The sequence below is a fragment of the Vulpes vulpes genome, chromosome 12, assembly GCF_048418805.1.
Source record: "Vulpes vulpes isolate BD-2025 chromosome 12, VulVul3, whole genome shotgun sequence".
Taxonomy (NCBI): Eukaryota; Metazoa; Chordata; class Mammalia; order Carnivora; family Canidae; genus Vulpes; species Vulpes vulpes.
This window is the reverse complement of record NC_132791.1, coordinates 159208415-159223345: the sequence shown is the minus strand read 5'-3', so window position 1 is coordinate 159223345 and position 14931 is coordinate 159208415. Positions and strand designations below refer to the sequence as shown.

The window sequence follows — 14931 nt, the reverse complement described above, 5'->3', positions numbered from 1 at the left end:
AGCTGAGCAGAAGGGAAGCCACCCTCCCCTCCACCACGGCTCCCGCCCGCTTCCTTCTGACAACCCGTCAGGATTTTCCACGGTGCGGCCTCCCCAGCAGCCCTTTGCAGAGCAGGGGTGGACTTGATTGTCGCTGGTGAGAGAGAGACGGGGGTGCACAGGGTAAAATACCATTTAAGAAGTTGGTATTCGGGGACGTCTCTCGAATATGAAAAGAAAATATTTATTTCCTTTTTCGCTTGTGAATCAGAATGCTCTATTTAAAGAAAGTACCCTCTGCTGGTTGTGGCTGAGTTATTACCCCTTAAGGAAATAAAGGAGAGCGCTATCAAGGAGGTATTCTTAGTCATTCTCTCCCCTTTTTTCTGAAATTCCTTATATACCCGTGCTTCAGAGCCAGGCCTAAGATAGTGCAGGATCTCATGGCATTCCTGGGCTAGAAACGTCTGGACCCCATGTCACGGCACTCGAGGGTGACAGCACAGGGCCTGTGCCTAGTGGTTCCTGAGGAGCAAGGAGTCCATGCATGAGGCTCTGCGCCTCCCCACAGCCTCCATGGGCACAGCGAGACCTGGGCCCATTCCCTTGGATCTGGGCACCCATCAGCTGGCATGGGGACTGGCCCTAAACGCACTCCTGTCCAGGTGTTTCCAAGGGGTGTGAACACCCACTGAACCACACGCTGACGCCTTCCAGAATGTATGGTGTGCCTCCTAAGCACATTCAGAAAGTCACTGGGCGGGGGAGCAGGGGAAGTGGGGGGGGGGGGCGGGGGGGCGGGCCCTGCAGTGTATCTTGGCCTAAAATAAAACTCCAGGCCGCCCAGACGGAGAATGGAAAGCGTCAGGGGCGAGTCAGTGCCAGGCAAGGACAGCAAAGCAGAGAGATTCTGAGACTCCTGGGGCTGGGGGGAAGGGATGCTGCGCCCGACAGTCCCCAGTGGGCAGAGAGAAAGGACAGCCAAGATCTGGGCCCGAGAATACCACATTCGGATATTTAACCCGTGGGGCTATCAGAGTGGCAGGAAGCCACGGAGTGGAGTGTGTACAGGATGGGTGGCCACCCCTCTCCCGGCACCCACCCGCCACAGCTCTTACCCCATGGCCGGAACGACAAGAGTAACACACAGTGAGACAGCCTAAGAGCCACCCCAGCAAGAGCACACATCTGTGTCTGCTCTAGGGTGGGAGCCGCACAGAGGAGGCTCAGGCATGGGCTTTGCATGGGGGCATGTGAGCAACTGTGTATGGGCACAAGTGAGTGCCTATGGGCCACAGGGAGCATGAGTGCCTCCCTCTATGGGCTGGAGGTGGCCCCCGGTGAGCGCTGACCTTAGGAGCAGTGGCAGGTGGCATCTGCTCAATACCTGCGTGCCCCTGATCACCCATCTGCAGCACCCCCTCCATGCTCTCTGGACCCACCCCCACCCCCCATGGACTGAACACGCTGGGCAATGGGGTGGCGGTTTTCAGATCCCCTCTGCTCTTCCAGAGCTGCCAAATCCAGGCAGGGTGGACAGGGAACCTCCTGCCCTTGGAAGCAGGGAGCCCAGTCTAGGTTTTTCAGTAAAAACCAAAGGTGTGGGTCACCTGGCTGGCTCAGTGGTTGAGCACCTGCCTTTGGCTCAGGGTGTGATCCTGGGGTCCTAGGATCAAGTCCCACATCAGGCTCCCTACATGGAGCCTGCTTCTCCCTCTGCCTGTGTCTTTGCCTCTCTCCCTCTGTGTCTCTCATGAATAAATAAAGTCTTAAAAAAAAAGGTGTGTGCATGTGTGTTTATGTGTGTGGGTACATGTATTTGCGTGTGTGTACATGTATGTACATGTCTGTGCGTGTGTATTCATGTGCACATGTGCATGTGTGTGCTTGTGTGTGTGTGCATGTGTGTGCACACCCCCACACGACCACTCAGGAGCAAGTAGTCTAAGCTAGCATCTGGATGTGGAGGAAAGAGATAAGTGTGTTTGAGGCAAAGGTGAATGTCAGAGAGGTTTCCTGCAGAGAGCTTGGACCTCAGGAAGAGGTGGAGGCCTCAGGTTGGGGGCCACATAATTGCAGCCTTGTGGGGGGGTGTGACTCCCCAGCCACTCCCTGCAGGGCCGGTGAGAAGCCAAGGTGCAGAGGCCACTGATCCCAGGACTCTTGGCCTCAGGCCTGGGGCCCCAGGAAACCTTTTTGTGTTCTTGGAGAAGTGAGTTCTTGGCACTGTGCTATTGTGTATGTGTCACGGTGTCTCCAAAAGCCCTCCAGGAGACTTCCACCCTGGCGATGTGATAGGCTGGATGGCCACCACAGTGGACAGCCCGGGGCCCAGGGAGCCAGCCCAGTGCCCACTCAGCCTCAGTGCCAGCCTACACTCTGGACCAAAATTAGACCTCCAAACCTCTTCTCATTTTAAGGATGCTCAGCAGCAACCTTGGAAAAGAAAGCATTGCTTTTCTAAAATACATGTGGGTGGACAGGCTTGGACACCCAGAGAGTTAGCTTCCTCTGAACCCCAGGCCCTTCTCAAGGGCATACATTCTGGATCATAACGTAATCTTAAATTAACAAAAATCTCTTAGCATCCAAGACTGTAGGGCTGGGGGGGGGGGCTTTTGCCAGCAACACCCCCTAGCCTGGAGTCTCTGGGTGTCCTGTGGTCCACGGGAGCCAGAGGGTCCTACCCCCAGCAAACCCCTCCAGCAGGCCCCGGGGGACACCCAGGAGGAGTGGGCTTGGGGGCTGTGTGATTGAAGAGCGGCCATCAGGGCAGCCTGAGCCTCGGGGCTGCTTTCCCCCGTGACCCCAGAGCTTCCCATCCCGCCTGGTCCAGACACAGCCTGTTTGTTGATTGAACAAATGAACACGTATATTACTATTCAGAAATGAAAGCCAAGGGATGAGGTCATCCACTTGAGTGAATTCTGCAGATAAATGAAACCCCATCAATTCACGTTAACATTTTCCACCAGCTTCTCAAACAGAGACAGGCACATTCATTCAACGGCTCATGTCAGAGTGCCTGTTACTGGCCAGGCCATGGCTGGGCACCGGAGAAGCAGCCTCCAGCGGGCTCTCTGGGGGAGATGTGCTCACAAGGAGGAAGCAGGCCAAACGTGAGCACTGTCAAGGTGACAACTGTTCCTGCTGCTGCCCTCTGGGGTCCTGCACGATGCTACCCACCTGCTGCAGGCCCTGCCCGGGGGCAGGTGGCACCTCCGAGGAGCCCGCTCCCTCTGGGCTGTCACTCGCAGCCAGCTCTTAATTAGCAAAATAAGTAGCACGATGATAAATGTCATGATTTACTCAACAAATGATCAAAATCATTGTTTTTTCAGACCCCAGGGCAATCAAGTGCAATCATGGGGTGATTTATTCTGGGCAGAGTGAGTGGTGGCTGCGTCAGCCGGCAGGCTGCATCTGGGCAGGCTGCATCTGGGCAGGGGGGCTGGGAGTCTGGGCATCTTCGCAGGCAGGAAGGCAGATCACCACCCTCTGAGGTGGATCCTGGGGGTCCTTTTCCACGCGGCCCACTCTTTCATCTGGACACAGGGCTAGCCAGGCCCGGGGTGCAGGGGGACAGGCCTGACTTGGGAGTCACTTCTTATGTGCCCTGAAGCGCAGAGAAGGGAGGCCTCGAGTCACTGTCTGATGCACACGTGGGTGGGAGAGGCCATGTGTGGGAGGCTTGAAGGATGTGTGGGGAGTAAACGGATGCAGGGAGCTTTGCACGCATCCCCATTTTACTGAAACAAAGATGCCCCCCTGGCCTGGAACCCTAAGGTCCTAGGTCACGTGGAGGCACTTTTGCAAGAGGGGTCCCGTCACCAGAAACCATGTGGTGGTCAGGCACCATGGTCCATTACAAAAAGAGAAAAGAAAACAGAACCGTTTCTCTGGAATGGTTCAGAGCAAGAATTTCGTTCTCAGAGTAGAAAGAAAATTATTTCTGTGGTGTCCCAAGATGACGGTAAGAATAATCTATTTGACTTTGATTTTAAACCAGTCCTCCTGACCAGAGAGACACCTGACCAGCATCTGGTTTCTCCCTCCCATGCTGGACCCTCAACCCAGCCATCTAGGAGAGGCCACACTGCTAAGTTTGGACCCACCATGGACCCACTGCCGCCCACCCAGGGGTACAGACCCTCCGTGCATCTCCTTTGTCCTCACTGGTTCTTCCTCCGTAGACGAATACCATGTCAATTGCAGTAAAATCAAATTTTCCTGATTTATAAAAGTTAATTACCAGCGTGAGGAGTGAGCTGGTAATTACACATCTGAAACTCAGCATGTCGCAAGATGACGCGCACACTTGCACTGCCCCTGGGCGCTGCCTCTGACCATCCTGGGTCTGGCTGGCATCCCCTGGCAATGTGACACTTCAGCACTAACATTCTCTGCATCCCGCTGTCTGTGAGTGTCCCACCAGCCCACAGGCGGCATGTTTGTGGGACAGTGGCCCAGGCATCCGCGGTCATCACTCCGCGGTTGTCATAGTGCCTTGTTAGTGTTCATGACTAGGGACCTCCCTGGTGGCCCCTGTCTCGTCAAGAACCACAGAAAGATCTAGGCTCTGGAGCCCGGGACCCCCACCTCAGGCTTGGGCTCTGTTTACAGAGGCCAGGACAGGGCCTAACTGTGAAGGTGCGACCGAGCCACCAGTCCTGCCAGAAGAAGACCCAAAACAATGTGAAACTACACTATCTATGTGGACAGCTGGGAAATTCAGCAAGGAGACTCTCCTACGAGGATCGATGGTTGGTTCTCCTGCCCCAAAGGCCCAAACTGAGGTCTGTGGAGCCAGAAAAAAACAAAACAAAACAAAAAATGCCTGGATTTTATTTATTTCAGGCACAGCGGGGTTTGCCCTGAGTTTTCGGGGTTCCCACCTCCTCCCCTCTCTCCTGTATCCGGGGAGGCGGAGGCTTCCTGCCCAGTCCCATCATTGGTCCTTAAGATGCAAGGACAACACAACAGTGGCTCAGACCCCATGTGATGGAAGGCCACGGAGCCCAAAGAGATCACAAAGGCAGGTAGCCGGCGCCCGAGCTTGCAAGGGAAGCAAGGTCAGCTGAGATAGTGTCAGGGCGCGTCTGGAACAGTATTTGAGGACGTTGGGTTGTGGGCAAATATCCCTAAGTGCTGGCATGAAAGGCAGCTGTCAGGTCACAACCGCAGAACAAAGCCCGCTGCAGGAACAGGAGGCGCGCCGTGGAGAACGTTCCCTCACGTACACGGAGAATAAACAATGTCGCAAAGTCAACAGGCACCGGGCAGATCCCAGGGACAGCCGGTACCAGGCCTGGCACCAAGCAAGCACAAGCGATATGGGCCATTTCTTTAGAAAAGGAGCAAACAGAAACTTGTATCAAAGCAGACAAGCGCGAAGTTGCCTCAAGGTCACACCAAGCGCCACCTGTAGGGTCTGTCTGCCTCTGCCTCTGGAAGCAGCCTGCTAACCAAACGGTGCACATCTTCCTGAGCGTATCCAATAAACACCCTTAAGTCCACCTCCTGAATCGCCGCGTAGGAAGGACAGGACAGGCCAAGTCTCCCAAAGGCTCTCCTCCGTCCCCTGAGGGGCGACCCCACAAGTCACAAACCACTGGGATTTCAAACTCCTTCACTACCAGCCCTACCCTGCTCCCAGGCCCCTGGCTGGTCTGCTCTGAAGGCGACCCCGTCCTTGAGTGACACACACCCTGTCTGCTGCCTCTGGACAGCAGGACATACTCCCACCACCGGGGGTTCTGGCCTTCCCATTCCTTCGTCTGTCTGGTCAACCCACCTCTAGCCTAGACCCTCAAGCACTCTACGGAGATCAGGGCTTCCGGCTGGCACCCCATGTCCCCAGGGCCCACGCCCCATGTGCCACCACGGGCCACATCCCCCTGCCTGCTGGAAAGTCGAGGTGGCTGGTGCTCAGAGAGGGAGCAAAGATCTTACTTCTGCCAGTTGTGGGCAGCATCCATCAGCACACCCAGCCTCCCGGGAATCCTTGGGAAGCATGCACCTGGGATGTGCTCAGGGCTGAGGAAGGAGAGCAGGGTTTAGAGATTGTAAAGCCTCCCATGTGAGAGCAAATACAAACCTAAGCTCCTCCTGCCCTCCACGCAGCGTGCTGAAGCGTGAACAGTGGGGGCTTTCCCAGAGGCACCATGAGGCGGGGAGCACAGCCTGCCCTGGCCCTCACACCCCTGGCCCCTGCCACACAGGGTCCTCTTCCCTCCTTGGACTATTCGCCCCTTCCTAGAGCTGACCTCCTGCAAGCACTTTTAGAAGTCGTGAAGCACCCAGAAGGAATCTGGGTTTGCATCTGCATTTTCTGCCCAGGCAGGGTCTCTGCCAGAAATACCACCAAGCACTGGCCATGTGAGGCTGGGAGAGCAGCCAGGGCCAGCAAGGAGAACACTTCTGTGGGCCTTGTGGTCCCCACCAATACCACCTCGAGAGATCCCAAGCCCTGGAGGGATGCTTTTGGGGATAGCAGCACACCTCACCTGACGGGCCTCCCTCTCCTGACCACACACAGCCCCCAGAACTGTCAGTCCAGGCCCAGATTGTTAGGGAAATCTAAACTGCAAGATGCCTCTCCCTGGCAGGATGAGGCTTGCTCCCCCTGCTATCAGAGAAGTGGGGGCTCCTCCCTGGGAGCCCGCTGACCAGAGTCCAGTGGGCAGGGGGCTCTGGCATGGACATGTAGGGAACGCTGGGGGCAGCACGGCCACCAGGAGTGTTTTTCAGGCTGCCCCCCATCTGCAGGAGCATTCCCCAGAGTAGAGACTCCTGTTCCGGGACATTCCATTAATCTGCTCGGTTCTGCAGAGACTGCAGCCTTAGCACCTAAGATCCAGACACGGAGCACGGAGTGTTTTAAGACATGAGCTCATTAAAGACACATTTCCGGGAAGAGAGCAAGCATAGCCTATGGGGGCTGACAGGCGCCCACGAGGACCTCTGATGTTTGCTGAGTCGCGTCATGCAAGCTGCAGGACCAAATAAGCCTGGGAAATGTGACATTCGAGCGCTCTCTCCGACCGAGCCTCCCGCCTCGGGCAGCACTGCTCAGCCCGGCTTTATAAATAGATTGAACACAAGATAAATGGCCGTGATCAATCACGCTCACACGGGAATGCTCACCTCCCATCCAAAGTCAGCCTCCTTCCACGTGGCCCGGGGCGCCCCCATGTAAGGGCCAAACCTCGCCCCGATTTCCATCCTCTTCTTGGCCCAGATCCCCAGGCCGGCCCCTGGGATGGAGGACTCTCGCAGCTCAAAGTCTGGTGGGATGGGAATGTCCTCGGGAATGTAGACAGGGGCTTCGTACGGCGAGCCCTCCTTGGGGGTGAAGTCCTCGCTGGTGGGGAAGGGGGACGGCGGCCCCATGGGGATCGGGGACACCACGCTGTCCTCAGTCTCGTACTCCGCGCTCTCGCCGGCCAGCAGGTCCGGGTCAGGCTCATGCATGTTATTTACAATGTCGCCGTCACCTGAAGGAGACAATGCAGCGTCAGGCTCTGCGGCACGCCCTCTCCCTGTGCGTGACACTCGGGGACCACCTGGGACACAGGGCACAACAGAACCCGAGGGCGCCCAGAGGCCCAGACATGGCCGACCGCCAGCCCCTGCCCAGGAGACGTCCCCTTTGCTCTGTCCCGAGCAAAGTGGCCCTCACTCCGGGGACGTGGTTTTGCCACACTCCTTTGGGAACCAGGGTTCAGAACCCCCACAGAGTTGTGCGTGGCCCAATGCAGACACCCGAGGGCCCGTCATCTGCCTCTTCTGCTTTAGGGAAACAAAGAGAGGAGCTGCCCACGCTCCACGAGTTTGCGAACCTGGGGAAAGCCGTCAGAGAGGACACCCAACCCAGGGCTGGTGGTGAAATATTCTTTCCAGAACCGTTGTGGTTTGTGTCTAGCCTTGGAAAGTAGGGGTCAGGGACATGTTTCAGACTCTCAGGGGGACTCAGAATTTGGATCACTATGACATTTGCTCTAAAACCTGGGCAGCTCAGGGCACCTTGGTAGGGCCAGAGGCCCTGGGGATGGGTTCCCAAGCTCCTGGTGGCCTAAGGGCCAGTTAGGACAGAGGTCTGCTAAGGTCACAAATGAGGGGTTTGTGGTGCTGCAGGCCACCAAGTTTGACATCCATTGCAGGCCTGTCTTTGGGGTCCATCCTAGGAGACTGTGGGTGCCAAAATAGTGCCACCTGGACGTGCACCAGGCCTGAGACACAGAGGGGATCGTGAGATGTAGGCTGAGGGAAGCATAGGAAGAGCAAGGAGTAGCTAGCTGCTCAGTCAGGAAGATGGCTCTGCCCAGAGGAATGGGAAGTGGGGACCCTGACAGCTGGGTGCCCACAACCGTATGTCCAGAATCCCCAAGGGCATGACTGCCCCCTGTCCATCCACAGGTGAACAGGTCCACAGCAGAATGGTGCTCAGCCATAGGAGGGATGGAGCACTGACAACCCCCCCCCTCCTTCTCCCCCCACTGCAGCGGGGATGCACCTGGCAAACACAACACTCAGTGGAGGGTGCCCGCGGAGGCCCATACAGCATGATCCATTCACGGGAAGTGTCCAGAAAAGCAAGTCCATGAGACAGAGCTCATGCTAGTGGTTGCTGGGGGCTAGGAGAGAGGAGCCCCGGGAGTGGCAGGTCATGGGCACGGGGTTCCCTCTGGGGAGGACTGACATGGAGGGAGTGGTCACACACCTGGGTAAACCTTCCAAATGAACCACTCAGTTCAAAGGCCCAACCTGTATGTTTTGTGAACGTGAATCGCACAGTGAGGAAACGGGGAGGTCAGGGGAGGCTGGGGGATGGGGGCGCCTGCTGACCTCCGGCCTGAATGTTTCTGCCCAAGCCCCTTGTGCGCTGGCCTGAAACCCTGCCACAGGGACCCTGCCTCGGGGCCCCCCCTGCGCCCTGGGGCCACAGCCTCTCCAGCACAGAAGTGACTTCAGAATCCTCACGCCGGTTGCAAACAGATCTGCTGAGAAGTAAGAAAATGTTTTCTTTCAAAAGAAACCAAAGTCTTAAAGAAAAAAAAATCACGGGGATAACACTTATTTAATTTAGCAGCATTCACAGAAGTAATTATTATGTTTTAAGTGGCCAACGGTTCCCTTCTAATTGACTCGTAGGCTCCTTTCAAAAATGCAACAACAGAAGGGCAGCTATTGGTCCCTCCGCCAGAAAGATCCAAGTCGTTAGGTTTGAAAGAACACCCCCATAAGCCTTCCCGGTGACTGTGTGCAGCATAAAGGTAAATTAAAAGGGGGGGTAATTAACATGCCACCTCATTATCTGGAACTGGTGACTGCACGAGGCTCACAAACAAAATCAGGTTGGGAGCCCCAGGCCCCCCTCCCCATGCGCCTCGGGGTGCGATGCCTTCGCCTTCTAGGACAATTAGGATCTGCTGGGGCAGAAAGTGGGGAGGGGTCCCCATCCCCTTGTATATATTCATCTCAGGGCTCTTTCTTGGCTTTTTTTTTTTTTTTTTCCTGTTTGAATTCTACTTCCCAAAACTCCTCACCTACTGGAGGAAAACCAGTGCTGTAAGGGCATGTTTAATTTACTGGCCGAGCAAACAGTTTGGGAGAGAAAGGTGGTGTTTCCTGCTGATTAAAGGCAGGCAGCGCGAGGCTGGCCTCCCACCCCCGGCTGGCACAGGGGTTAAGTGATTGCCTGAAGCCACCAGGAGAAGCCAGGTCTCCATCCCACGGCCCCTGATGCTGGGGGTGAGGGAGCTCTTCTTTCACAGGTGGGGCGAGGAGACCTCATCAGTGTGCAGGAGACATCTGGAGAAAATGAAGTGCAGAAACAGCCCCAGGCCCTGGGGAAGGCAGTAAGCTGCTCTGGGCCGCTGGAGCCTTCGGGGCAGGCCGGCACAAATTGCCCAGCTTCCCAGGTCCTCGCATAACCGGAGAGGCTGCATCAAAAGAGCATCCTTCCTCAGCCAGAGCTCCAGCCAGGAGCCCCTCTGCCCTGGGTGAGGCGGGCACGGACAGGGGGTGGGCATCATGTTCCCCAGACCCCCAGGACCGTTGGCACATTCCAGCCGGCAGGCACTCTCTCAAAAGTCAGGATGCAGAGCCAAGAACGGGAGCGTTTTATGACTTTGGAAATATAGGCTGTGCAATTGTGTGTTGTTTACTCGTCGGGAGAGCTGAGGTCCTTTATTTGGGTTTTGCGGTAATTTCAGGCTAAGGATTCATGACTCAGTCCATCATTCCTAAAAATTCTTTTGGGAGACTGACTAAAAAATAATAAAAGCAGGGAGCAGAGGGGAGGAGCTGGTGAGCCAGCGGGGCCATCCTGAGCCACGGCCCCAAGGCACCTGCTGTAGGCCAGGGTCCCAGCCAGGTCACGGAGCTCTTGGGGACTTGATGCTGAAACTGCACTTGGAGACTTGGTCACCTGCTGCTCAATGTATGAACAATGGACATTCGGTCTCAGAAAACAGGTCAGAGAAGTGAAGAAACCTAGCTGCTTCCTGGGTCTGGACCACACCGGCTGAGAGCCACCACATCCTCAGTCCCATCCTGCCCTGGGTCCCACCCTGAACCCTTAGTTTAGGGCTTGGTCTCTTCCGATCCCACAATGGGAGCCTTGTGCCCCCTCCTGCCCTAATGATGGCAAATAATCCCTGATGGGAAGCTACCCCCAGCCTCTCCCCGGACAACCCCATCTAAACATCAAAACAGCAGCCAGGAGGTAGGGGTCTGGAGAGAGAGAGAGAGATAGGAGAGACGGCCCCAGATCAGCGGGTCCCTTGCAGGGTGTCCCCTCGGCCACATAAGCAGGAGCTGGGAGGGCGGTGATCAGCAGGGTAAGGACCAGCGGCCCCTGAAGCCGAAGCTCCTGGCTGCTCTTACACAGAGTCGGTGGACTGGAGCCCTGACCTCAGCAGGCTTGAGGGGGGGGGTACAATTTCTCTAGGTCCATATGTGGTTTGCTCCAGTCCTGCCTCTACTGTGTTTTGAGGAGATGCCCCGAGACCTGCTGGCACATCTGGCCAGAGCGCTGTGCTGTGCAGGGCCTGGCAGGGCTAAGGCCTGGGGGTGAGTGGGAGTGTGTGTGTACGGGGTGTGCAAGGGAGGCTCGTCGGCCAGCCCCTGCCTCCACATGCCCTCTGGGTGGGAGGGTGCAGCTGTCCTCTGTCGGGAGACCCCTGAGAGTGAGAAAACTTCTACATGGGGTTTGGGGCGTGGAAGAACTAGGAGCCACCTTGCCCTGGCTCCTTCAGGGCAGAGGGACACAGCTCGGGGGCTGGGGTGGCCCCCATTGTGGTCCCAAAAGAACCCCACAGAGGCATCCTGATGCCAGCTTGCAACGTCACTGTCATCTTGAGACAGATGACATAGCCCATTGCCCACAGGCTCAGCGAGGGATTATGGAGCCCTGCCCATATGCCCTATCCAGGACCAGCTCTCTGCCCAGTTCCTGGGACAACTCTCCTTGAGCTCAGGTCCTCCAGAACACTGCTTCTTTGCTCCAGGGCTTTCTGCCTCTGAACACCTGATGTGACCTGGCCCACCCACGGGGCGGTGTGCTCCCACCACCGCTGAATACAGGTCCCCAGGCACTCATGGGAGGAGCGGGCAGCCGTGAGGTATCGGAGGACCAGGCACCAGGTTACAGAGCTGTGGTTACAGAGCCTAGTGTACAGCCGAGGGCAGCAGTGTATCAGCATCCTACACCGTGTCCACGTCAGTGCCCCTGGGGAAGGGTGAATCAGCATCCTACACTGTGTCCACGTCGGTCCCAGGAGGCTGGGCGTTATCTGAATGAGATGCCACAGTGATGTGAAAATGTTAATTCTTACAAAATCATGTGATACCGCCATTCTAGTTCAGGTCAGGAGTGCTGACCCTACCTTTAGGAGGTCCCCAGGGGTTGGCACACCCCGGCGAGGAGTGGGGGCTGAAGGCAGTCACCGGATCCCCCCCAAATCTGAGCTTTCCTGGGAGGCTTTCACTTGGACTTCTTGGGCCCTGAAATTCTGATGGGGGTCCTTCGTGGTGTCTCAGGAGGGGCCAAGAGGGGCAGGCAGGCCAGCGTAGTCCTGAGATGGGCCCACCCCCAGCAGCATGGACGGAAGAGTATAGGCGGAGTGTGGGAAATAGAAATGGGACCCCCGCACCTCCTGACCGTCTTGTCAGCGCCCTGAAGGTAGCCCCATCAGCAATGGGAGAATGGGCATCCCCCCACACCTACCCCGGGTATGACCTTCTCGCTGCTGAGCTGCCTGCTTTACAGAGGGGGAAACAGAGGAACACAGCAGTGAGGTGGCTTGCCTATAGTCCCACAGTGGGAGATGGAGCAGCTATGCTCCTCACACCCACCCCAGCCCTATAGGTCACCCCACAGCCACCAGGGCAGGAACCCCAAGAACAGGGGAGAATGTGCTTGCAGGAGTCTAGCTGGTTCCTTTTAAAGTCAGGCCTGGCAGCTGAGTTCCCACCATTCCAGTGTTGGCTGGGCTTCACCCCAAAGCGCCGCCGGCACAGAGCTTCCGTCTCCCTGAACACGCACACTGGGATGTTGCCTTTCCTCCTCGGAAGAAGAAACAAGTTCTGTTCAGAAGCCAAACGGGTGGGTGACCTGTAGTAAAACGGGAAGCGCATCCTTGTCTGGCTTTCTTTCCTGCTTAATTGCATTTCATCCCCATCGTTTGGGGTTAGGAGCAGGAGTGGACATGCCATACTTCGGAAGAGGTGAGAATGCCCTGAGGAGGGTCTGACATGAGGACAGGCTGGCAGGTGGCCTGGGGTGGGCCCAGCCTCGGGAGACCAGCAGCTCAGCCCATGCACCCCCACCCAGTGAGAGCCCATCTGGTGATCACCTCAGGGTCTATGGGTCAAAAGCAAGATGTTCTCAGCTGATTTGATGATGACCATCAGGTGGGCACCAAGGTCCCCTTACGGGGGGGGGGACAGATCATGGGGAGAAAGGGGAGAGGTTGCCACGACCCCAGGAGCCAAGCTGCTCAGGACTGGACCTGAGTGTGCTCAGGACTGGACCTCAGTGTGCTGACCTCCTCTGATGGCCAGGGAAAACTGCAGCAAACCCCATCCAGGCCTTGCAGAGTCAGCATGTCATCTGCCCCGCAGATCTGGGGTAGATGGCCCTGCCCAGCGAGGACATGCAGGCTGACCTCAGCCTTGCCCTGGGGTGCCACCCGCTTCCTGGCTGCCACCTGGGGTCCACCCTACACCCTGCAGCTGGCTCATAGAGCCCACAGAGCCCACACAGGGAACCATCCTAGTCATCCCATAGAACCAAGCCCCAAGAAGCCCTGTGGCTTGCTCAGCCCTCCTCCTCAGAGGAGGACCCCCAACAGCCTGGCCTGGGCAGCCCCTCCACTCATCAGCCACCCCCTACTCCATTGAAGCTGAGATGTAAAGTGGAATAAACATGCCCTCCTGTAGCAGGTGACAATGATGCTCAAGGTGAGTGGTATGACACCCAAGCCCCGCAGGCTCCTCAAAGCTCCGAGCCACCCCAGGGTCTCTTCAGGAACACTTTTGGGGCTAAACATGGTGACAGACCTCCTCCTCTGCTGGATGTGCCACTCAGTCAAGATGCTCTTGAACACCTTGGAGCCCCAAGGTGCACAGCAGTGGGCCCTCCCCCAGGGAGTCTGGACCCAGAAGAGCAGTGGTCTTTTGTGGGCAGACTGGGCCTCCTGGCAGAGCTGTGTAACCTGGATCTGACAGGGTCAGACACGAGGACACATGGGGCCAGGGCTGAGTGGACACTTGAGCCAAAGAATTCAGTTAACATTCAACGTCCTGAACTGGAAATGAAGCTAAGATCTTGCCCCTGGTCTGAAGAAGCCCCGTTGTATTTAGGAGGCAAGGGCAGACCTAGATGTCACTGCAGACAAGATAGGAGGCTGGCATCCCGCTGTGGGCCAGGCCCAGGTGCTCAAGGAGCCCTGCACCCAGAGAAGGAACCTGTGCCCTCCAGTGGCCACCAGCAGGCCAGGGCGCTGAGAGTGCCAAGGCAAGTCTCCGCAGCAGCAGGGGACCGACTACAGGGCATTGACTCTGGGCAAACCCTGCAGGTTCCCCAGTGATGGTGATGGGCCTGCCACATCAGGTAAGGTGGACCCAGCTGCTGGATATTCTGGGGGAGTCCTGCCTATGTAGTTCAGGGGTCCTCAGATCTGAGTCCCCAGGCCAGCAGCCCCAGCAGCCCTCAGGCCCAGCTCTCCAGACCCACTCAGCCTGAAATGGGGCAGGCAAAGAGGCCTATGAGAACCCCTGCTGTGGCTCTGGCAAGTGGGGAATCAGCCCAAAGGGCTGAAACAGCAGGAACACATTTGTGGGCAGATGGGGTTTAACACGAGGGGAGTCACATCTCCTTAAAACGACCAGGCTTCCAGAAATCCAGACCAGTGCCTGTCCGTGGGTCCCTGACTTACTCACCCCTCACTCACCTCCAGCCAGCCTACAAACTTGCCACGCTAGTTTGGGAGGGTGCTCACGTTTCTGGTAACCTGTACAGCCCCAAAAGGAGGGATACAGTGCCTGTGGAGACACTTAAGGAGGAAGCGGCAGTCGAGGAAGCCTCCCTGCATCCCCGCAGAACCCCACAGGTCGGCTCATGGGGCCACCACAAGGCTAGCCCCATGCACAAGAGAGATGCCCAAGAGCAGTGTTGAAGGCTCCCCTTGCCCTGCCTGCACAAGGGCCTCACACGGCATCAACTCCAGACGCCTGCGCTGCAGCACCCTCAGACCACGGTGTCTGTCAGGGCGATGCCAGAGGAGCAGGGACAGCACCTCCACCAAGGCCAACTGAAGGTTTCCAGGCCTCGAGTAAAGAGACATTTCAGCGGGGCTCCCAGGAGAAGCATTTAAAGTTACTGCTTCGAAAGGGTCAATTTATGAAAGGGATGTGGCAACAGAGGGGAGGGGATGTGGGGTACAA

General features: G+C 56.9%; 1 protein-coding gene across 6 annotated transcripts in view; it reads right to left on the bottom strand.

Annotated features, from left to right (window-relative positions):
• The window catches only part of PRDM16 (PR/SET domain 16), a 311670-nt gene that overhangs the window by 202812 nt on the left and 93927 nt on the right, over nucleotides 1-14931 (bottom strand). For all 6 annotated transcript variants that reach the window (XM_072731078.1, XM_072731079.1, XM_072731073.1 and 3 more), the window contains exon 2: nucleotides 7126-7475. In XM_072731078.1, coding sequence (XP_072587179.1) covers nucleotides 7126-7475 — 350 coding nt within the window. The remainder of the gene's footprint in view (nucleotides 1-7125; nucleotides 7476-14931) is intronic.